The 24,417-nt window shown below is 47.5% G+C and overlaps 1 protein-coding gene across 2 annotated transcripts in view; it reads right to left on the bottom strand.

Moving 5' to 3' along the window:
- Positions 1-11,752: 11,752 nt before the first annotated feature.
- Positions 11,753-24,417, bottom strand: part of SHROOM2 (shroom family member 2) — a 140,329-nt gene continuing 127,664 nt past the window's right edge. For both annotated transcript variants that reach the window (XM_053580999.1, XM_053581000.1), the window contains exons 8-10: positions 23,719-23,890; positions 16,133-16,405; positions 11,753-13,364 (exon numbers count right to left, since the gene is read on the bottom strand). In XM_053580999.1, the coding sequence (XP_053436974.1) occupies positions 13,098-13,364; positions 16,133-16,405; positions 23,719-23,890 (712 nt within the window). In that variant the 3' untranslated portion in view covers positions 11,753-13,097. The remainder of the gene's footprint in view (positions 13,365-16,132; positions 16,406-23,718; positions 23,891-24,417) is intronic.

Here is a 24,417-nt window from a genome sequence, read left to right as displayed (position 1 = left end):
GTTTTTTGTGTACATTGCATAAACTTTGGAAGGCAGTACTTCAGAATGTCATTGGTGGGTAGTAAAATACTTATTTTCAGCTAGGTACAGTGGTATACACCTGTAATCTTAATACTTTGGGGGCCTCCTGGGCTTAAGCAGTTTTCTTGTCTCAGTCTCCCAAGTAGCTGGGAATACAAGCACCCACCATAATGCCTGGCTATTTTTAAGAGACCAGTCTCTTGCTCAGGCTGGTCTTGGACTCCTGAACACAAGCAATCCACCCTCCTCGGCCTCCCAGAGTGCTGGATTATAGGCATGAGCCACTGTGACCGGCCAAAAAATATATATTTTTTGATAGTTGTACTTCAAGGTAAGTGTAATCCTTGGCATTTTTGTTTTTGCATTTGAAAATAACTTTTCTGTGAAAGGGTTTGCATGCTTCCCTAGGCGTTAAAGAGGTCAATCCCCAAATGAGATGAAGCAAGTGGGTTTTCCCAGGTTCAATCGCCTGAGGGGGCAGAGAATCACCTGTAGGGGCAGCAGTGAGACAGGGCAGCCTGCAGCGAGACTGCTTTGCTCACCCAGATGGGAGAACAAGACACACACTCATATGCACACCTGAAAATACACACATATACACACACAGCCTATACACACTCCCCCTGTGGACACTAAGCTACATACACACACACCCTTATATAAACACACACCAATATATACACAGCCTTATGTACACACACCATATACACACACTCCTATGGACATACACCCCCATACACACACACCCCATGTACATACACCTCTAAACACACACACACCCTATGTACACGCACCCCCTATATACATGCACATACATAGATGTACATGTTGGGGTTCATGTGCATGCCCTATGGAAGGAAGATTCATTACTACAGGTAAACGTTACAGAATGATGTGCATTATAGTCTGGTTTGTGTAAATATGAAAGGATACACATCTTCTTTCCATGCATATGAATATGCATGGGAAATTCTGAAAAGACAGACCCTGGAACCATCAAAGACAATCTCTGTGAGTAGATGTAGAGTCTATTGGGGGAGGGGGTAATGCCTTGTCCACAGTGTGTCTTTGGGCACTATGTACTTACCCAGGCATCCTCAAACCTTTTAAACAGGGGGCCAATTCACTGTCCCTCAGACTGTTGGAGGGCTGGACTATAGTTTAAAAAAAAAATTATGAACAAATTCCTATGCACACTGCACATATCTTATTTTGAAGTAAAAAACAAAACGGGAACAAATACAATTCACACCGCTTCATGTGGCCCGTGGGCTGCAGTTTGAGGACCCCTGTAACTTACCATTCTTATGCCTGGTTCCTGTTAAGGCAACAGAGCCAAGGATGGGAGAGACACACAGAGACAGAAACAAAGTCAGAGGAGGGAGAGGACAGGCAATGTCCTTGCAAAGACAGCTCTTCAAAATACCTTTCTAAGTAAAAATATCATTTGCAGAAGAGTTTGTACAGAAGGGGTTCCTTTTCTGTGTAAATTAAGGAAAACATACAGTACCTATTTATGCATGTATAAATACACAAGGTATGATATAACATGCTCATGATAGAGAATTTCTGGTGCAGGAAATGGCTAACAGTGATCATCCCTGGGAGAAGTGCAGGCGTGGCAACAGCTCCGGAAAGCTGCCCTTTAGCGTGGAGCTTTGCATCTGGAGGGGATGCTACATTAGCAACGTCAACAGCAGATGCAAACAGCTTTCTTCTGAGAAGAACCGCTGTCATCTGCATTGTCAGAATCTAGGCAAGGTTAACTCTCAGGAAAGGGGAGCTCTGACAGAACAAGCGTTTCCACAGGCTACTGTCTGTTCTCTCTGCAGGCTGTCACCTGAGAGACTTCATGTGCACAGCAAGGCAGCCACGTGTCTCCTGCCCTCTCTCCACCTCGCAGCGTCCACTCTGGAGCCCCAGGCCCCTTTGTATGGTATAAGTACTTCAGCCATCCGGCCCTTCTGGCCCTCTCCTGTTTTGTGTGGCTTCTGTGCACCCGTGCATGTTAATAAATTAGCATACCTCTTCTATTGTTTTATAGACTCAAATTATCAAAACTTGTTGGGGGGAAGGAAAGAGAAGAAAATTCCCTTCATCCCCTACAGAAGAGCATTTTTCTGAGTCACTTTTATGGTGCGCTTCAGAGAAGGAGTCTCCCATCTACTTCTGTATGCAATCTTTTGACGTCAAATGACACGGAGCCTCCAGAAAACTCCACTGTCTATTCATGAGAGTGAAAATAAATTGATCTTGTGGACCCCACCCCCACAATGAGTGCCCTGAGCGAGCCTTGGAGACCCCTGAGCCACTGAGGCGGAGCAGATACTCTGAGAGAAGGAAGATGGGAAGACCAGCATCCCAGGGGGCTGCTGTTGGATTGAGAGGCACCACCCCCCACCCACTGCAGGGGGACATAGACTACAACAAAAAGCTGTCAGAGACTCTGCAAAGAATGCAGTCAGGAGACTAAACAATATTTTAAAATATATAACCTCAAAGCCATTAGGGTGGCTACTATTTTAAAAACAACCTAGAAAACAACGAGTGTTGGTGAGGATGTGGTGAAATTGGAACCCCTGGACATCGCTGGTGGGCATGAAAAAGGGCGTACCCTATATGGAAAACAATATGGCAGTTCCTCAAAAAACTAAAAATAAGATCACCACCAGATCCAGCAATTCAATCTCTGGGCATACACCCACAAGAAGTGAAAGCAGGGACTGAAAGAGATATTCATAGCAGCATTGCTCATAGCACCTAAAGGGCGGAAGCAGCCCAAATGTCTGTAGACGGAGAAGTGGATAAACAAAATGTGATCTAGTCATACACTGGGATACCATTTAGCCTTCGAAAGGAATGAAAATCTGACAAATGCTGAGGTGTAAGGAACCTTGAGGACATTGTTTCATGAAGTAAGCCAGTTACAAAGGGACAAATACTGTATAATTCTACTTATATGAGGTAGGTAGAGTCATTGAATTCATAGAGCCAGAAAGCAGAATGGTGGTTGCCAGGGCAGGGAGTAGAGATTTCTTGTTTGAAGGGTACAGTTTCAGTTTTACAAGATGAAGAGGGTTCTGTAGATTGGCTGCATAAGAAGGAGAAAGTGCTTGATGCTTAACTATACACCTAAGAATATGGTATAAGCACTTACACCTAAAAATAGGTATAACTTATGTTATGTACATTTTACCAAAATAAAAAAATACACAAGAAGGGCTGAGCCTCTACTAACCAGCGATATGGTCTCCAAGTGACGAGCAACTTGTGAGGAGGGGTCTGGCTCACTGGGCCAGTGGGGCTGGTATGGCCACAGCTCCTGCCTTGCTCTTCATCACTGGCTTCTCAGTCTGCACAGCCGGAGTCTCTGTCCATCCTGAGGCTCTTTCCCTTCCCTCAGCCTTCTAATCAACTTCCCACATTCTACCACCCATTGTAATCACCTTCTAGATTCCTGGTTTCTCGGTCAGGAATGCTATGGCAATACTCATTTTCTTGCTTGCCACAGTACAGTCCTGGGTTTTCTTTCTTCTTCATGTCTCCAGCCTGGGAAGCTGGGGCATGTTTATGTGGACCTCTAGAGTTCACTTTGAAGATATGTGTGACCGATTTAGACCTGTCTCCTAATCATCTCATCTCAACTCACCCCCACCCCCAAGATGGTTTCTACCAGTACCACCTGGAGGAGATGACATTTTCCAAAGCAATAACAAAATAGAAGTGCTGGTCTTAGCAGAAGTGGCACCCCCATCTTTAGTTTGAGAGAAACACCACTGACAGCCAAGATGGTAGGAGAGATGCCGTTAGCTAATTCATGGGAAATGGCCTCCTGGTAGTTGAGTCTCCGCTTAGAGGCTCTTTGGGACATAGTACACGTGGGTAAGACAAGTGGAATATGGCAGATGACTCCTAATTTGTGAGAAATTGGCCTGCTGAGAGTAGAGGTAGCTTTCAATAGAGCTTCTGGGTGAAAGGAGACTTCCCAAAAGGCAAATGATGTCAGCTGGCCAAAACTTAGATGTTATATAGAAGTCAAAATTCTACTGGAATCCTTAGAACATTTCTCATGATAAGGAATTTATTCCAAGCAGACAGGCAGAGATATGAACAAAGATCTAAGTGCAAAGTACCCAATAAACCTTATTACAGTTGGGACAGAAAGGGGAAAAAAATCCTAAAACTGCATGTAGAGAGTATATCTGGGAAACCGTTTTCTATACTTGTAATGGAATGTTATACAGCAATTCAACACTATTGAAGAGCAATTAAGGAAAAAAGTTCCCAATATTGCTAAGAATCAGGTTTCAAAAGTATGTGATTAATATAACTTTCTTTTTTTTTTTTGCAGTTTTTGGCCGGGGCTGGGTTTGAATCTGCCACCTCCGGCATATGGGGCCAGCGCCCTACTCCTTTAAGCCACAGGTGCTGCCCTTAACCTTTTTTCTTAAAGAAAAAAGGAAGAAAAGGGAGAGATGGAGAAAGGAAATGAAAGTAGGTAGGGAGAGAAGGAAGGAAGGGAAGGAGGGAGGGAGGGAGGGAGGGAGGGAGGAGGGGAAAGGGGGAAGGCAGAAAAGAAGGAAGAGAAGGATGCAAGGGAGAGGAGACAAGGAGAGAAGGAAGGAGGGAGGGAGGAAGAGAGATGGGAAGAAAGGGTACATATGGATACATTGACTCAGATGGCAAAAGAGACTTTGCAGATGTGATTAAATTAAGGATTCTGACATGGAGAGATGACCCCAGGTGATCTGGGCAGGATCACCCATGACAAGAATTCCGTCAAGAGGGAGGCAGGTCAGTGAAGACAATGAGATGATGGAAACAGAGTCAGAGAGAGATCACAAGATGCCAAGCTGCTGGCTTTGCAGGTGCAGGCAGGGCCATGAGACAAGGAACGTCAAGGGCGAATCATGCCTTGGTGCCTCCAGAAGGGAGTGCAGCCCTGCTGACACCTTGCCTTTAGCCCAGCGTGATAGATTGCAGGCAGACTTCGGACCTTGAGAACAGAAATAGAATGAACTTTCATTGTTCTAAGCCCCGCAGCGTGTGGCAATTTGTTCTAACAGTAATAGGAAACTAGCCTGTGTCCAGCTGTGGAATTATAAGCAATTTTATTTCTTCTTTATTGCCCAACAGCATGCTTATCTGCTTTACTGTAGTGATGGCTGTTATTTTATTTATTTATTTATTTTTTGAGACAGAGTCTTGCTTTGCTGCCCCTGGTAGAGCCAGGTGGCTGATTTACCAACAAAATCCAGGCAGCAGGAAAAGTGACAGCTGAATACTTACACGATGGCAGGAGGCTGAGCGCAGACATGCAGGGAGCCAGGCTGTTTGGAAGCACCAGGTGCTAGGGGGGTAGGTAGTAGTGACAGGAAAAGGGCCTCAGGGTTTGTATATGACGCCCCATTCCCCTCCGTCACCCCACGAAGTCCCCAGGCCACCAGTCTTCTCCTAGGACAGAAGGCATGAAGGCTAATCTGAACAAAGGTTGACTCCAAAGGACTAGATCTGGGGCCATCAGGCTACATTGGGGGAGCTGTAGGGACAGGCGGGATGAGGAAACGTCTATGTAACCAATAGTCTCATTCCCACTTGGCCCCAAGTGTTTGGTGGTCAACAGTTTTATCATAAAAGAGAAATTTTCATGAAGAGGGTAAAAGTAGCCACTTCCTCCCTTTTTATAGTGCTTGGAGTGTTTTTTGAATGAGAACATTAAAAACCAGCCACCTGTTCCCTCTCACGCCTCTTTAATGCTCCCCATCAGCACATGGTAACAGAGCACTCAGGGCCCAGGACAGGACCCAGGGTACTCGGAGCTGAATGGACAGGTGGTATGACCTGCAGACTGCCAGGGAGCCGTGCTGTGTCACCCAAGGGTCTTTTGTGAGATTAAAACTGACAGGTATCATCTTCCTCAAGCAGAGAAGAGGACAGCCATCAGGAGCTGAGGAAGCTGGGGAAGGGGAGTGCTGGGTAGGCACACTCACAGGACACAGCCCTGCTCTGCAATCGCTTTTTCCATTCTTTTACTTTGAACTTAGATACAGAGGGTGCCAAAAAATATATACACATTTTAAGGCAGGAAAAAACAATTTGTAATACTCAAGTCACATTGACTGCTGCAATTACAAGAGGTGTTCAATGTGACTTGCATTCATCTTTGGTTCCCGGTGTACGTAAATGTTACAGATTTACCAGGCTGAAGGACAGCGGTGCAATTATAGCTCAATGTAACCTCCAACTCCTGGCCTCCGCGTTCTGAGTAGCTGGGACTATAGGCATGCCACCATGCCTAGTTTCTGTTTATGTAGAGATGATTTCTTGCTAAGTTGCCCAGGCTGGTGTCAAACTCCTGGCCTCAAGCCACCCCCTGCTCAGTCTTCCAAAGTTCTGAGATCACAGCTGTACACTACCATACCCAGCCAAAGCAGTTCTGACAAGCCCATACACCCTCACAACCCATAGTCCTATCAACTTGCAGAACATTAACATCACCTCAGAAAGTGCTCCACATGACCTAACCCAGTCTTAGTCCTGTACAGGAAGGAAAATGACTATTCCGGGGAGAAATAGGATGGTGCCTAGGGTAGACCTAACAGATTTTCCTTCCTTCAGAGGAAATCCTAGGGATGTTCCCACAGGCAGCTGGCATGCCCAAGGAAGGCAGGCTATAGGATGGGAGTAACCGGGAGAACTATGGCCCAATGCTGGCTGTGTTGCTGTTAGGTGGGTGGCTCTTCCTAAGGAGTGTAAGATACCACATGTGTACCTGGCTTGTGAAATACATCATCAGCTGTGGATAGGCACATGTATGCATGTGCACGTGTGAAAATGTGTGTGGTTTTGCATCATTTCTCCATGCCAGAAGCTTTATTAGGATAAAAACATTATGCAAAATCAAACATAAAGGCCTTGGTATTATGTGGAGACAGACACAAGGCTCTCCCCTTCATCTTAACGGAGGTAGCCCTTATATCAAACACTCAAGAGGCATATGTTGCCACCAGCAGAACTGTCTCTCCCAAGGTTTCCTGGCATTTGGATTGGTATTGAAGTTTTAAAAACAATCAGGATGGAGGCAATCCAAGTTCATACATATGTGGGGAACTCTGAGTGGAAAGTTAAGTAGGAGTCTTCACTGTAGACTGTTCTGAGTGCCATTCCACCCTTGGATTCCAAACACATCCTCTCTGGACTTGAACCTTGAAAAGCCAGAGTGTCTCAGAGGTCACAGTTCTGGCTGCTTTGAGCAGACCCTTTCTTGTCTCTGGTGCAGAACAGGATGTAAGGTTCTGGAGAAGCCTGCTGTCCCACTAGGGTTTTCCCTGACACTGTCTCCCTGCCCCCCTGGCTGTTGACACATCTCTGGACATCCAGATAGAAGAAGCTGGAGGGGAGAGTTTGGGCGGTACAGGGGCAGTAAAGGCCCAGGAAGCAATGCTAGGGTGTGACCCAGGTGGAGCTAAAATGAGCCTCACGTTAGTGTTGGCTGCTTGAGCCCTCTGAGCAACGTCAGCTACGCGTATTCTGCTGTGACTGGATGTGCCTGGGTGTGGAAGGTGTCTGTGTACTGCATGGGACAGAAGCTGACCCTGAGGCGGCCATGCTGCACTCTGTGCTCTGTCGATGCCTGCACTTAATAATCACGTGTGAATTAAACTGCCCACTTTGTACCAGGTAGGCAAGCACAAATAAGCAGGGGACCCACCCTTGAGGGCTTAAATAAGGTTTAGTGGGCAAGTCTCATAAGCTCAGCAAACTGGTACAGGCACTGGGGTTAGAAATACAAGCCTGAACCATGTCTCCAACACTGAGTCCCATTATACAGGAACCTTTTGTGCATGATGAAATGTTGGAATTCTTCCACTGGGAAGCTCTCAGGTTCCAGATTAAAGTGCTACATAGTTACAAAGTACAAGAAAACCCACTTCTGGTGAAGCCAAAGAACAATAGCTCTTAAAATTAAAAAAAGAAAAAGTACTTTTCATTTTGAAATTATTTCAGACTTAACAAAAAATGTTGCAAACAATACAACTATCTCCACATATTCCTCACCCAGATTTTCCAAATGAAAACCGCTCACGGAACCGCAGTATAATGGTCTGAATCAGGAAACTAACAAGGATATAAAACCATGACCTACAGATCTTCCTCAGATTTCACTCATGGGTCAACCAGCATCCTCTTCCTGCTCGAGGAGTCCATCCAGGACCACTTGTCAGGCTGTCTTTGCCACCTAACTTCAAACAGTCCTATGTTTTGTCACCTGACACCTTTTAAGAGAAATGTTCGAGTTTGTTTTTCGTGATGACTTCCCACACCATGGATCTGTCTGATGTATTTGTGGCAAGAACACCTCAGAGGGGAGGCTGTGCCCTTCTCGGAGCAGCATGCTGTGTACAATACCTCATTCCTGGTACAGGCGGCCCTGGACCCACCCCAGGTGTCCTCAGAATCTGGCCAACTGCTAGGATAAGAGGCCTGGGTTTACTGGGGTATGTCTGTGTGGCTCAAGACACAGCATATACAAGAATAATCACGCAAGTCACATGTTCTCTTTGAGTGGGAAGTGTGGGACACAGAAACGCTCAGAATGCCTGTATGTGCAGTCCAACATCTGTATTCCTAATGCATCTTGGTAACAAGTCTGATGGGTCATGGCAAAGAACACACAAAACCCTCACCCTCACTGATTCAGCACACCAGCTCAGAGCACTGGTGCTTGGAGCATAACCCTTGCATGCAGGTTAAGTATCAGCACTGGCCCATGGACCATTCGATGATACTGTTGCACAACCCCACACCACAGCAGCCACTTAAAGCTGCATTTCTTTCTCTTTTTTTTGTAGAGACAGAGTCTCACTTTATGGCCCTTGGTAGAGTGCCGTGGCATCACACAGCTCACAGCAACCTCCAGCTCCTGGGCTTAAGCGATTCTCTTGCCTCAGCCTCCCGAGTAGCCGGGACTACAGGCGCCCGCCACAGCACCCAGCTATTTTTTTGTTGCAGTTTGGCCGGGGCTGGGTTTGAACCCGCCGCCCTCGGCATGTGGGGCCAGCGCCCTACTCACTGAGCCACAGGCGCCGCCCTAACGCTGCATTTCAATTGTTCCTGTGTATTAATTTTTTGATGTCAAAACTCAAGACAGGGCGTGGTGCCTGTAGCTCAGCGGCTAGGGCACCAGCCACATACACAGGAGCTGGTGGGTTTGAATCCAGCCCTGGCCTGCCAAACAACAATGACAACTACAACCAAAAATAACCGGGCATTGTGGCAGGTGCCTGTAGTCCTAGCTACTTGGGAGGCTGAGGCATGAAAATCGCTTAAGCCAAAGAGTTTGAGGTTGCTGTGAGCTGTGACATCATGACACTCTACCCAGCATGAAAGCTTTAGACTCTGTCTCAAAACAACTAAAATGTATGTCTGTTTTCTAGACTCTCAAAATATTCACTCTTCAACCTAATTTTGAATTATTTTTATTAGAAAAGTGTCTTCCCACACCTCCAAAGACTTAGCCTTCAAAACTCACAAATCTGCTCCCTAAGGGAACCATTTCTAATCCCACCGATCGAAAGAGAGCAACGGTCTCTCTCAGGTGGTTGGGAGATCTGTTCTGACTGCAGGGAGGCGCTTCCTCCAAGTTCTGGGTAAATGATGAGAACCTATTCACGGCTCAGCGCTGCTCTCAACCAGGCCTGGGCCTTATCAATACACATCCAATCGTAAGAGGAAGCTGGGGCCCACAGAGGCTAGGCCACTTGTGCACCACCACACAACTCACAAGTGACAGAGGTAGCTTTGCTCCAGGCAGCTCGGCTCTGTGTCCTGGACACTTTGGTGGCACACCACATTAGCACATAGTGGCACAGGTAACGGAAGCCATGAATGACCCCAATCCCTCACACCCCCCTGCATCTGCACTATGCCCGGTGACTATATAGTTTCTTCCACTGAAGAGAGGGAATCCAGAATGCTGCATCTGGCCACGTCATCTGCTTTGCCAGTGGAAGACTGGTAGGTGACACAGGCCCAAAGCCAAGACAAGCATCTTTGTGACTGTGGCAGGGCTCATTCTCATGTGCACCTGCTGGGGACACACCTAGGCCAGACCGCTAGTCCTAGGAGGAAGAAGAGGGTCACAGGACACACAGCCAGTCTGGCCCAGCCACTGACAGACAAGTCCGTCGGCTGAGTACTTCATCACCCTGACAGATGCTGAGATTTTATAGCTGTTTGTTCTGTGGCACTGCTGGGGAATAGCTAACTGATATGACCTGTGCACATGACCTTTTTCTAACTGCAAACTCACTGGCCTTACTTCAACTGGTACAAATAAGTTACACATAATCAATGACACAATTTCCTCAAATGAGTGAAGATCAGAATCTGACATGACAAGGATATTGACTCCTTCTTAAGAAAGGTATGACACGTAAATCAAAGACACACTCCTCACTTGAAGAGACACGATTTATTTTGTTAAAGTCAAGCAGGATGATGTGGTGATAGGTACGTAGTATCAAGCATGCATCTATCCACATTGGCCCTGGTGGACTGACAGATGCAGGCAGCCAGCCACAGGCCACACCCCACTCACTGGGGCATTATACAGCTGCGCCACAATGGAGGGCACAGGACAGCCACCACCTAAGGATGCCAAGAGCTGCCCATTAGCACCAAATTGTTCTCAGATGCAGCTATATACAGAGTTATGTACACTGACTCTCTAGAATCTTTGGGTCCCTGCCAACCAGACATGTAAGAGGCAAATAGAAAACGGACGAGACACCTGTAATTTTATGTGCTTTGCTAAGAGAGGACTAGAGCATTATATATTGCTATCTATAAGAGACAGTCCTAAAAGCACATCAGAAGACTGGGCACAAACACACAGTTTTGACTGTTCACAGTTTACATAGGTATCATCAAAACAACCACAACACTGTACTTGAGGAGGGGGAATGACAGCTACAAGCTTTATCAAACAAAATACTCCGCTATGACTTGGGCTGTCTCCCGAGGGAGAGAGACAGAGGCTGGTGGGCAGTCAGCTTCTCCCTTCAAGACAGCCCACATTCACAGCAAGTGACTGCCAGGCAGGGGAAGAGGAGGACGCTTCATTGGCAGAGAGGGATATCTCGGGTTAGCGCTAACTGAATTTAATAAGAATAAACACTGCTGAAAAGACATGGATCTTTTTGGCATCGGTAGGCTGCCAAAAAGGCGGGTTATTACCTGTATGACTGGAGTCCGCCAGGTTGAGTGTGGCTGTGGTGAAGTGCTTAACACCAGCAAGGCGCCTCTGGCTCAGCAAGACTGGACGCCAGTCCTTTAAGACACCTGTGTGTGTCTGTGCGCTTTGGTAAGGCTGTGGGCACTGCTGACAAAGGGAGGTATCCCCACCTGCTGGAAAACTTTTTATGGGAATATGGGGAAATGAGCCCCTGATAGAACAGACGCCCTATTATCACCTCCATGTGAAGGCATTGGAGAGATCTGCTCACCACTGACCATGCATTTAATTACACAAACAGTTTTGAATACATCAAATCTGTAATTATGAGATAAAAACAAGTTATGACCAAGCCATCAGCGGATGAACATCTCTTCCTGTGCTTATCTGCCATGCGTATATCTTCTTTGGTGGAGTGTCTATTCCAGTCTTTTGCCCGCTTTTTAATTGGGCTGTTTCTTTTCTTACTATTGCATTTTGAGAGTATTTTTTATGTCCTGGATACAAATCCTTTGTCAGATACACGATTTGTAAATATCTTCTCCCAGTCTGTGACTTCTCAATTGGAAACTGATGGCAAGACAGTGCTTTTTTTTTTTTTTTTTTATTATTTTTATTATTATTTTTTTTTATTTTGGCCGGGGCTAGGTTTGAACCCACCACCTCCAGCATATGGGACCAGCACCCTACTCCTTGAGCCACAGGCGCCGCCCGCTTTTTTTTTTTTTTTTTTAAACGAATAAGGGTCTTTTTAGAATCTTGCCATTTCAACCAATAAAAAGGGCACACAGGCTCTTTCTTTAACCTGTGTGGCAGAAAAAGATCAACTTTAGGAGAAGTACAATCCACAAGACCTCTGAAAAACTGGAGGAAGGGATCTTACAGTGTGTGGAATGTGGCCCTCTTAGTAATAGACAAAAAGAGACAAAAAAGAGAAAAATAGCCAATTACCATTCACTACAATGCTCACACTAAAAAATACTCCAAGTTTTAAGCTTTCAGGGAAGAAGCTTAAAAATACTCTGTTGGTCTTGGGAAACAGGTAACAAGTACATTATCATTGGACATATTTTTAACTATATAACTTACTTCATAGGAAAACAACATTTAAACTGGTATGTTGAATGAGAATTCTGGACTAAAGCTACTTGTTGGCTTTGTGAGAGTATGTTTTAAAGCATGCACATTATTATTTCTTGACATCATGGTTTTAGTCTTACTATGAAGGAACCCAAGATGCAGGTTGTTCATTTCACAGTTGGTTTGTAACCACTACAGAACTAGTCACCTTTCCAAAATGTTAATAAGTTATCTACACCATTTTTGCTGGGTCAGAGAACGTGATCACATGACAGACAATGAATGCTCACACTGTTAATAAGCAGGGACAACATGGCAGTCCATGCCCTGAGGGATCGCAGGAGAACACATGCCAGGGTGTCCCCTCTCATGCAGCTAACGATGCACTGGCTACTTCCCAGATGGCTGGTTGGGCACCTGAAGACGGGAGGAGCAGCAGATTTGCCACCGAAAAGGACCTCTTGCATGCACCACAGCCAGCACCGGGAAATTCACCATTTGGCAGGGCCTTGTGTCAGGTGTAGTTATGCTTAAATAAAAACAGCTAACAGTGAGCCTGTCCACTCAGTGTTCAAAGGGAAACTAAAAAATTAAATAAATCATCCCAAACAGAGATTGAGTTATTGCTTTTCTACTAGCCCCTCTGCTTCAGGAGGAGCCCCGTCTCTGGGGTAGAAATATAGGCTGGAATTTTTTCCACTGGCATCCTTGGGATGGTGCTCGGAGGCCCCATGTTTTGCCTCTGCTGGGGCTGGAGCTCTTATTTGCTTCTGTCAGGCTGAAGGCTGTCAAACAAGCACTTCAGCTGCTCTTCGCCAAGGTGGATTTTGTCTTCCAGCTCCCGCTGCTCGATGATGAGAGCTGACTTCATCTTCACAAAGTGCTCATAGTCAGCCAGGCTGTCCTCACTGAGATAGCTGGCCAGGATGTCAAAGACCACACGCTCCCTGCGGTCCAGGTTCTCCTTGAGCTCCTTGGCATCCTCGTGCTGCTGGATGAGGACTCTCTGCTTCTCGAGCAGTGATTGCTGTTGAGAGAGAGACAAGCCCACTGAGCAATGCACGACAACAGGAGCTTTGGCCAAACCTTGAGCCAGCACCTTTGGGGGCTGGTCCCATGGCTGCCCATCAAATTGCCAACGGAAACACTGATGCCGCCAGAGACCAAATGGGATCTACACAGGGATGCAGGTGGCAGAAGTCTCCTGGCTATGACAGGTTGCAGACCTGCCCTCCCAAAACTCACGCAACAGGCCCCTCTGGGATTCCTTCCAATGTCTGTACCTCCTCCATCTCCTCCCATGTACCTGGATACTAACAGAAACAGCGGCAAGCGGGAATGTCACCAAGGGACTAAAATGAGACACTCACAAGCCCTTCCCATGACAACACTGTGGCAAAACCAGCAAAGGAGAGCACTCTAAAGAAATTCCAGGGCAAGGATTTTTCAGCCCTCAGGGAAGGAGGAGGTTGTAGGTGCATCTGCAGGATGTGCAAGGCAAGACTGCTGACGGATGGTGGGGAGCATCAGTTTCTTCGCTCCTCATAAAGATCCTGCTCTGGGGAATGCAGACAACCCCTTGCACAAACACTACCCTCACAGTCACTCTTGCTGTTCAAAGAACATGTACCTAGCTTCCCTATAGATTCCAGCTTTAATGCAAACCAGGGGAGAAAGAGAAGAATTAGGCTGGAGGATATTGGTGTGAATCCCTGACTGTCCTCCGAGCACCGGGACAGCCGCTCTGCAATGCTGCTCAGCAGTGGCCACAGCAGGACATCTAGGGACGCTGGGGCACTTTGCCAAGTGCCAGACACACAGAGAGGGCTCAGCAGAGAGCCTAGCTCAGCTGGTGACACTGTTATGAAACAGGACTGCAGATAGAGCCTGTTCTTGGTGTGCTGCTTCTGTGCCGTGCCTGTGACCACACTACCTTTGAGAGTGTCGTGGCCGCTTGTGTGGAACCCCGATTTGCAGGTGTGCATGACAGTGTCAAGAGGCAAGGCAAAGTAAAGCAGTCCCAAAGAAAGGAACGTACTTTTAACCTGATTCTGGAAACGTGGGTCAGGTTGTCAAAGTCAGCCGGGTTCATGGGAACTTAGAATTGTTGGACACAGGAGGCCCCACGTTTCCATCAATCTTGTGTCCACTTTTCTATCTGTAACCCAACTCCACATCGTTTATCTCATTAGCATGTCTCAGCAAACCTTAGCTTGCTTATGCCTCAGCTGCTGGACAACAGAGATTCTCGTCCAGGCTGTAGTGGATACCCAGGACACAGCACTGCACCTGGACAAGGCCATGGACTGTGTCCTTCATGTCAGAAGGTGAAGCTGTATCAGCAGGGCACAGCCACAGGGAAGAGCAGCCCACTGAGGATGGCCCCAAACCACCCTCAGCCAGGGGAAGGGGAGGATGCTTTCTCTGCTTCCTGGAGAGAAGTTCAGATGTTTTATGGACAGTAAAGATGATCACTTTGAAGGCCTATTATGTGCAAAGAAGGAAACTAGATGTTTTACTGATATGTGACCTGATTAGGGATAGAAAGGGGCTACAGGGAAGTAGGAGAGCAGTCTGGACTCCTAGATAAGGAAGTTAAAAAGGGCCCTGGAGCAAACAAGGAGTTTCAGGAATATCCTGGAAGTGGAGTAGTGGTCACAGTTATACACACAGCAAAATGTCACAAACATCACAAGACTAACAGGTACCACCATAGCACTGTCAGAAAAATAGCAGGTAGCAATTACTGCTAAAAAGAGGAGGAAAATGGGCACATGTAGCAACTGAGGTAACCTGTGACCAATGAGAAGTAGACCAGAGTAGGTAAGGACCTTAGGGGACAGATGAACAGCTTTCTAAATAATTGTAGGAAGACCTAGGATAAGACACTCACACTGGTGTACTGGCCACCGGAGTGCCACCTCCTCTTACTCGCAGGAGGACCCTTTTCCAGTCTCTTTGGGGAAATCTATGCTTATTCATGCTTTACTTTAAATAAACTGTCCTCTTTTTCTTTAAATAGACGGCACTTTTTTCTGCTACACTGGAGTCCTGGCAGCTTTATTCCCACCACCTCCGTAACCTCACTTTTACTGTGACCCTGCTGAACTTGCTAGTTATACTCAATAAATCAGACCAGGTTTACACAACAGCTCGAGCGGCTTAGAGACCCCTGACGTGACCTAAGAGGTAAAGCTAACAGGGTAGATGTTATTTCCCTTATATGTAAAAAAAAAAAAACTAAAAGGCCCACCGAGCAATGTCTCGAAAGTCACATACCTTATCGATATGAGAGAAATCAGCCAAGTCCCCCATTTCATTCCCCACTGCTGTACACCCTCTTGTTACATCACAGCAACAACAACAACAGCAATAAAATATCACCTGTTATCAAGTACCTGTTATCAATTTGTCGGAGTGGGTAAACTCTGAGGGCCTTACATGTAGGTAAGAGTTAAAAAAAAAAAAAAGGCTATCTTTTAGGCAGAAAATGCTGTTAGTAATTGTCAGCAGAAACATGTGAAAAGACATCTAAAAACAGCAAGAGCTCTTCCAGAAGATCACAGCCCCGCAATCCCCAGCAGTGGCTCAGCTCCCTGTGCTTGATTACCACCGTCCCCCTCAACCAGAAGGAAGGAGAGGCAGTGGAATGCGCCAACATTTGGAGAACCTCTTCCACTCAGCAGCAAACAGGCTGTGTGGAAACCGTGCTAGGACATGACTTCCAAGACAGCCCAGGGACAGCCTTGTCACACACCCACCCGCTGTGTCCAGATCAGATGCGTCTGCACATACCCGATCGCCAGGAGAAGCGCTGTCGTCCAAATTATTGAGGGCATTTTCCACCCGGGCCAAGCGGCCTGACAGTGACAACAGGAGGTTCACCACTTTGTCCAGGTCCCCGATGAACATACGGAACTTGTCGAACTCACTGGGCTTGCAGACGTCTTTCACGATGGCCTCCACCTCAGCTCCCAGCGCAGTGTTGGCCTGCACATCCTCCAGCAGGCTCTCCCTGGCTTCCCGGAGCACTTGCAGCTTGCGGCCAATGCTCTCAATGAGCTCCTGCTGTGGGGCACAGGACAGCATGGGAACATGAACATGCTGGATGGTCTGCCCCCTACCCTCAGCCACAGGTGTTCTAGGCAGGATTCGGCCCAACTGGGGGTAAGCTTGCTTTTGCATCAAATAATAGGAGATTTACAGAACATGGGGAAAGATGACTTCTGGCTAAATTATTGACATTTAAAAATAAGGGGGAAAAATGAGAATAGGTTGTTTTGTTTTTTTTTGAGACACAGTCTCACTTTGTCACCCTTGGTAGAGTGTCATGGCATCACAGCTCACAGCAACCTCAAACTCTTGTGATTTTCTTGCCTCCCAAGTTCCTGGGACTACAGGCCCCCACCACAATGCCCAGCTATTTTAGAGATGGGGTCTTTTCTTACTCAGGCTGTTCTCCAACTCCTAATCTCAGACAATCCACTTGCCTTAGCTTCCCACAGTACTAGGATTACAGACATGATCCACCCCACTGGGCCTCTATTCTCCTTTTGCTAACACCCTATTAGACAACACCAGAATTGGGGTCACTGATGCCATACAAACCTCTATCTTTGGAAGGATTCCCAGGACAATGTGATGCCCTGTTCTTTGCTCTTTGGAAGTTGCCAATTTGAGGACTTACACAGAGAGAGATGATTGAGTCTTAAGTTTGGTAATGATTTCCCCAATTAGAAAGTGCCCTCCACATATAAAGAGCAATTAAAAATTAAGCAAATAAACAGATCCCAATGAACGTGAAAGACAGTCTTTTATATAACCTACCAAGTTCAGCTTCATCGAAATACAAATAGATGACTTTTTTTTGTACTATGGCAAAATACACATAAAATTTACCATCTTAACTGTTTTTTGGCATTGTTCTGTAACAGGAAGGGCGTTCTCACTATGTGACCATCACCACCATCCATTTCCAGAACTTTCATCTTCCCCATTGACGTTGTGTAACCAAACACTGTCTACTCCTCCTACGATCAGCCCTTTAAAAGATTATTTATTTATTTATTTTGAGACAGATCTCACTCTGTTTGTTGCCCAGGCTAGAGGGCAGTGACAATGTCATAACTCCGTGCAGCCTCAAATTCCTGGCCTCCTGCCTGGGCCTCCAGGAGTACCACACCACGCCTGGCTAAGTTTTTAATGTTTTACAGAAATGGAGGTCCCACTATGTTACCCAGGCTGGTGTTTAAGTCCTGGCCTCAAGCTATCCTCCCACCTCAGCTTCCCAAAATGCTGGAATAACAGACATGAGAAGCCAAAGCTGACCAAAAAGATGAATTTTTAAAAAGCAAAAATAGGGCGGTGCCTGTGGCTCGGTGAGTAGGGCGCTGGTCCCATATACCAAGAGTGGTGGGTTTAAGCCTGGCCCTGGCCCAACTGCAACAAAAAAATAGCCGGGTATCGTGGCAGGCACCTGTAGTTCCAGCTACTCAGGAGGCTGAGGCAAGAGAATCGCCTAAGCCCAGGAGCCAGAGGTTGCTGTGAGCCGTGTGACAGCCACAGCATTCTACAGAGGGCGATAAAGCAAGACTGTCTCTACAGAAAAAAAAAAAAAAGCAAAGATAAATGTAAAAAGCATAAACTCTTTAAATCCCCTACCATTACCCAGTGAAAGCACCTATTCTGCTGCATAAAGCGGGCAGGGCAAGGTGCACAGGCGGGTGGCGGGTCAAGGCACCGCATGCTACGCCAGGCACGCAAGGCACGCTAGGCTAGGCGACACGCTGCTACACTGGACATGCTAGGCACGCGAGGCAGGACGATACACGAGGCACAACGCTACGCACGGCACGCAACTACGCTGCTACGCTAGATACGCAGCTACGCTCAGCTCACTGCTTAGGCACGCAGCTACAGTAGGCACGGGTTTCCCAGGCACGCCGCTGCTTAGGCATGCGCCGCTTAGGCACACAGTTACGCTAGGCACGTAGCTACGGTTGGCACGCGGGCTTAGTCACGCAGGTAAGGTGTCACTTAGTCACGCTAGGCACGCCCAGGTTTAGGCACGTAGTTACGTTAGGCACGGCTGGCTTAGGCATGCAGCTACGGTGGGCACGTGGTGCTTAGCACACGGCCACGCTAGGCACGCCTAGGTTGGCACGTGCTGTTTAGTCACGCAGGTACGGAAGGCACATGCTGCTTAGGCACTCAGGTACTCGGGGTATGGCGCTGCTTAGTCGCAGGTACGGTAGGCACGCAGCCCCACTAGCACGCGGCACGTGGTTACGCTGGGCACGTGGTTGGCTCGTGGTGCTTAGGCACGGTGGGCACGCTGCGCTGCTTAGGCCCGCAGCCCCACTAAGCATGCGCTGCTGAGGCACTCAGTTACAATTGGCGTTTAGTTACGATCGCAGTTACGTGGTGTTTAGTCACGCAGGTACGCTAGGCACGGGGCTGCTTAGGCAGGCAGCTATGCTAGACAGGGGTCCGGGCATGCAGGTACGCTAGGCACGCAGCTGCTGTTGGCAGGCGGTGCTTAGTCGCACGGTTACGTTAAGCAGACAGCTGCCGTGGGCTCGTGGTCACGCTAGGCACAGCAGCTGCGGTTGGCTCGCGGTGCGTAGGCACGCGCCGCTTAGGCATGCAGCCCAGCTAGTGACGCAGCCCCACTAGGCACGTGCTGCTCAGGCGCGCAGTTATGCTAGGCACACAGCTATGGTTGGCATGCAGTGTTTAGTCACGCAGCTTTAGTAGGCATGCAGGTATGGGAGGCACAGCGCTGCCTAGGCACGCTGCTCCGCTAGGCACACTGCTACAGAAGGCACGCAGGTATGCTAGGCACACCACTTAGGCACATAGTTACACTAGGCATGCCCCTTAGGCACACAGGGCCTGCTCCGCATGCTGCCCTGCTGGGCACGCGCTGCTTAGGCATGCCCCCCCTCTATGCATGTGCTGCTGAGGCACACCGCTGTGCTAGGCACACCCTGGTTAGGCACGAAGCCCCACCAGGCATGCGCTGCTTAGGCACGTACTTACCCTAGGCATGCTGTTAAGCTAGGCGCATGGTGGTTAGGCATGCTTCGCTACTACTAGGCATCTTCCGCTAGCTAAAAACACTCTCTTTCTGACCATCTCCTGTCCTCCTCTCACCTGCCCCAGGCAAGACTCTGATCTTCCCCTTTCTGATTTTTAGTAAAAAGACTCTTATTTCAGAGAGGGTCCTGCCTCATGTCTGGGAGGAAGGGTGCTGCTCAGAGAGGCCAAGAAGAATCTAAACAGACAGGCCTTGCTAGGTTTGCATGCTTGGCCTAACTGCCTTAGATCTCACCCTTCTCTTCAATCATATTCCTACCCGTGGTCGATCACGCCTGCCCCAGGAAGTCTCCATAAAGGGCCCAAGAAGTAGGGGCTCGGGCAGCTTCCAGAGAGCTGAAGGTATTGATACAGGACAGGTGGCGCCCCAGTCAGCTAAGCTGAGCTGGAGGACCTCCCGCCTTAGCCGTGGCGTGCTGGTGCAGCGGCATCTGGCAGTGGAACCAGCAGCCTGGAGGGTGGGGTGGGGGGCTGTAGGAGGCTCCAGTAACCAGAGGGACCAGACAACTGCTGGGGAGACACAAGCACCTTAGGGCTCCCTCCTTTTGCACTTCTGTCTGAAGGGGGAACCCCACCTTTTTTTTAGGCCTGGTCAATTCCATGTAAGTTTCCTAGGCCTCAATTCCATGAATGGGCTGTGTCCATTCATTAATACATTCATTTACCTTGCCCCAGAAGAGACTGTATTCATTCATTAATGCACTCATTCACCTTGTCCCAGTGGAAAGGACTGTATCCATTCATTTCCTGGCGTCATATACAAGGAACCCATGCAGCTGAATGTAACAGCTGAGTTCCTGAGCCCAGACTGCTAAATGTAATAACTGAGTTCTAGATGAATGTAACTTTAGAGGACCCACGCCCGCTAAGTGTAACAATTGAGTTGAGGCTGAATAACCCCATGCGACTATATATACCCCCGAGCAAAGAGCCCAGAGACAGAGAGAGGGAGTGAGAGAGCTTGTTCCCTGACCTGGGTTCTCTTTGCCCGGAGTTTTGGTGTTTTTGTATTCTTTTTTTTTTCCCTGTAAAAAAGGCCTGTCTTACCACTGATTTGTGGTCCATGGATTCATTCTTCGAATCACAGAGACCAAGAACACTTGAAGACGAACTCTGGTATCACTATGCTCAGAGAGGTCACATTAACTCTGCATCCCTTTCCTGTTTTTGTTGCAGAAAGCTCAGACAAAGGCTTTAAAAGATTTTGAGAGGGGGCCTGGTCCCAGGAGTACCAGGTGTGCTGAGGTATGGAAGCTGTGGGCTGCTCTGCCCACTACCCAGCAAGCCGACCTGCTATCTCCTGTGGCATATGGCCATCCAGGAAGCTAAGGCAGGAGCTGATGGGAGTGGACACCAGGCACACAACTGCTTCTCACCACTCCATTCGGGTGGGCGGGGGCAGGGTGGGTGTTCGGAATTGAAGCCTGGGCCATTTGCTTCCTCCACCTGGTACCTCCCCAGGTACCCAGCTTTGCTCCACTTTGGGGAGAAACAAGGACTTTTCTCCCTTTGCACCTACTTCTTGGTTCTAGGGAAAAAAAATATAACCCTTAGAGATTCCAAACTTTGCTTCTCCTAAAGAAATCTCACGACTCAATCTGGGTAGTATCTTTTCTGAGCAGAGTCTGCCAGAGCTACCCTCCTAGAATGTGGCTGCTGGAAAGAGGGGAGAAGAGTATGGTGGTAGCCTATTGGTCACATGAAACAGAGAAATAGGACTACTGAGTCCCCACCCCATGGAGAACCATGATGTATAGGATCTGCAGCTTAGGGTGCATCTGCCCAAGTCACGCTCCCTGGACTGGAGGTGTAAACCTGCCTCTAACTCAGAGACTCATTCAATCCCAAAACTATCACTGCTATTAAGGTGGCATCCCTGGACCTTGAGTCCCCTGAAACAGATGCACAGAGTGCCACATGAATGAAGAAGGCAGGACCAAGCCACACTGCTTCTAAAATTTATAATTCAGGAAAACAAAGTGACGTGTACAGAGTGCAGTTCTCGGTACCTAGGCTGTAGTCTAAATGAAAATGGTCCAAACTGTACAGCTTTTTCTGGTTTTATGAGGAAAAAAACTGAACACGTTTTGCATTTCTTTCTTTCTTTCTTTCTTTCTTAAGGAACAAGTAACAAGAATTAAGCAAATGGTACCCTGAGTCAGATAGAGAGTCTTTAAAAGCCCCAAGACCTAAACTCTTACTTTTTACTTCCCTTTATAATCTCTTGAACCAAAAAGTTTACTAAATTGAAAATAGTATTTCTTTATGTATGTCATAATATTTCCTCCAAAATGAGTCTATCATAATTAAAGATGTGGTATTTTTTAACATCCCTAACAATATAAAGAAACTTTCAACATAATCATTTGCAAAGGTCTTGTCAAAATGAAGAAAGGAAAAAGAGAAAGAGGCTGAGGATGGAGGATCATTTAATGCCAGGAGTTCGAGGCTGCAGTGAGCTATGATGACACTATGGCACTCTGGCCTGGGTGATAGAGCAAGACTCTGTCTCCAAAATAAATAAACTAAAAGTCAGTATTTTTAAACAAAGTACTTTTTAAAATGCTAGGTCCAAGGCCGGGTGTGGTGGCTCATGCCTGTGATCTTAACACTCTGGGATATAACCCTTAGGGATGGAGGGTAGACTGAGCTCAAGAATTCGAGATCAGCCTGAGCAAAAGCAAGACCCCATCTCTATATACAGCCAGTGTTGTGGCAGGGGCCTGGAGTTCCAGCTACTAGGGAGGCTGAGGCAAGAGGATCACTTGAGCCCAATAGTTTGAAGTTGCTGTGAGTTATGATGCCAAGCACCCTACTCAGGGAGACAAAGTGATACTCTATATCAAGAGGATAACTTGAGCCCAATAGTTTGAAGTTGCTGTGAGTTATGATGCCACGGCACTCTACTCAGGGAGACAAAGTGATGCTCTATATCACACACAACACGCACACAGCTACGTCTGTAACAAACAAAGAGAATGCTAGTTCCCTGTTTTCCTTTGCCCAGTGCTCATTATTTGAGGCAAAGTCAAAGCCCTGAGATAAACACCACATGGCATCCTCTGACCCTGACTTTCTTTGGAAACATCTCCATTCTTTATGCTAAGTCCTTTCGGTGTAAGGCAGTCAGTCACAGATATCACAGGTCTAGACTACTGATGCACCATGAAGATTTAAAGCTAACAGAGAAGTATTGATGCCAGCACTGATAGGAACAGCTCTGTCCCACTGTGACCACCACGGCTACCCATAAACTGTGCCTGAGTCCTAACCTCATTTCGGCTCCCTCCCTTTCCACACAGCCCGGGCCCTGGCTTTTGCTGCTTGTTGCACTCCTAACCCGGGACCTCTGCACCTGCTGGCCTCCCTCAAGGCACACCTTTCATGGACCTGCCCTCATACCACTCCAGTCTCTGCTTAGTCATCTCCGGAGAGCCTTTCCACAATCACAGACCTTTGTCTCTCTCTATCCCTTTGCCTTGTTTTAATGTTCTTACTGCCCAATGTATTACTTCAAGGAGTGGTAAATGTTTTCTGTCGGGGGTCAAACGGTAAATATTTAGACTTCGCAGACTACACAATCACTGTGGCAACTACTCAACTCTGCAGCCTTAGTGCAAAAGTCACCACAGACGGTCAGTAAATGAATGGATATTCCTGTGTTTCAATAAAACTTCATTTACAAAAGCAGGTAGTGGGCTGGGCTTGGCCCATAGGCTGCAGTTTCCTGACCCTGTGCTATGTGTATGTCTGTTTTTAAGGCAGCTGCCCACCTCTTCTGCAAGAACATAGGCGGGCTCCCTCAGGATGCTGTTGTCTACTGCAAGACCCTTAAGTGCTTGGCTGAGTTGAGGCAGCGGAATGAATAATGCCGTTTGTTTGACAAGGTACTTTCAGATCTACTACTGGATTTATGATCATCTGGTAATAAAAGTTTGAACTTGACATTCAAAGAGGACAGGTGACTTACTGAAAGTCACACAATTAAGTCTCCTAAATTTTAGTTGGGGTAGAGGGGAAATATAAGTTGAACTCGAAATGAAAGAGAATAGGGCCTGTTTAAAATAGTTTGATGCTGGATCTTAGTAGTAGAGAAAGACAGCAAAGAGATACTGCAGAGAGGCCCAAGATCAGAACAGAAAAATCAACCACACGGGGCTTAGTAATACTGCCCTAAATTTCACTGTCCTGCATGAAAGCTGAACACAAATGTCCTCAGACTCGGGGTTCAGGGTCTGTGCTGGGGTAGAACTATGTGGTCCCAGCACCGCACACCCTCCTACCTTCTTCACGGAGAGGTCATGGTCCACGTCACTCCCTGAGTCCTCCTCAGGCTCCTGCTGACCCTGCAGGTCCTTCATCTTGATCAGCAGCTCTGCCTTGGGGGCTGACGTGCTGTAGTAGGCAGAATTGGTGGCCAGGGAAACGGATGTAGGCACACGTGGCTCCTCTTTCCTGGGTAAAGACAGTGGTACTTCAGTTAGTTGCAACCACTCCTGTAGACCAACCCTAAGCCCTGCTCCCTGGGTGGCAACAAGTCATGCTAGGTACTAACGGAAGGACACCAGCAGGAGGAAAATAAGAGAGTGGGTGCTCAGGTTAAAACTCGGGGGTTGGTGGGGGGAAGCCTCACCAAATGGATGCTCATTAAGTCTATGGTATGTAGTTTTTGCAAGAAACTTGAGTAAGAGGAAATGTCTAAAAATTCCCACTGAGCCTGGGGCGATATGGACACAGCTGTGACTCTGTCTATAAACTCAGCCACCTTGTGCCTTTCTACCAGCAGCCCGCGGGCTCCTCTTGCCTGGGTCCTATCTGTCCCATTTCTCCTTCCCCATTGCAACTCTGAGCCCCCTACCCTACTGCCCTGGAAGAACGTCTGTGCAACAGAGCACGCACAAACAGCACGAAAGATATCATCACACACGCCTCTGGGTCACACGACTGAAGGCGGGGTTGCTCACAAAAATAAATAATGCCAA

The sequence above is a fragment of the Nycticebus coucang genome, chromosome X (assembly GCF_027406575.1).
Source record: "Nycticebus coucang isolate mNycCou1 chromosome X, mNycCou1.pri, whole genome shotgun sequence".
In the NCBI taxonomy this organism is placed as follows: domain Eukaryota; kingdom Metazoa; phylum Chordata; class Mammalia; order Primates; family Lorisidae; genus Nycticebus; species Nycticebus coucang.
Note: the sequence above shows the minus strand (reverse complement) of the source record. Positions and strands in the feature narration are given on the sequence as shown.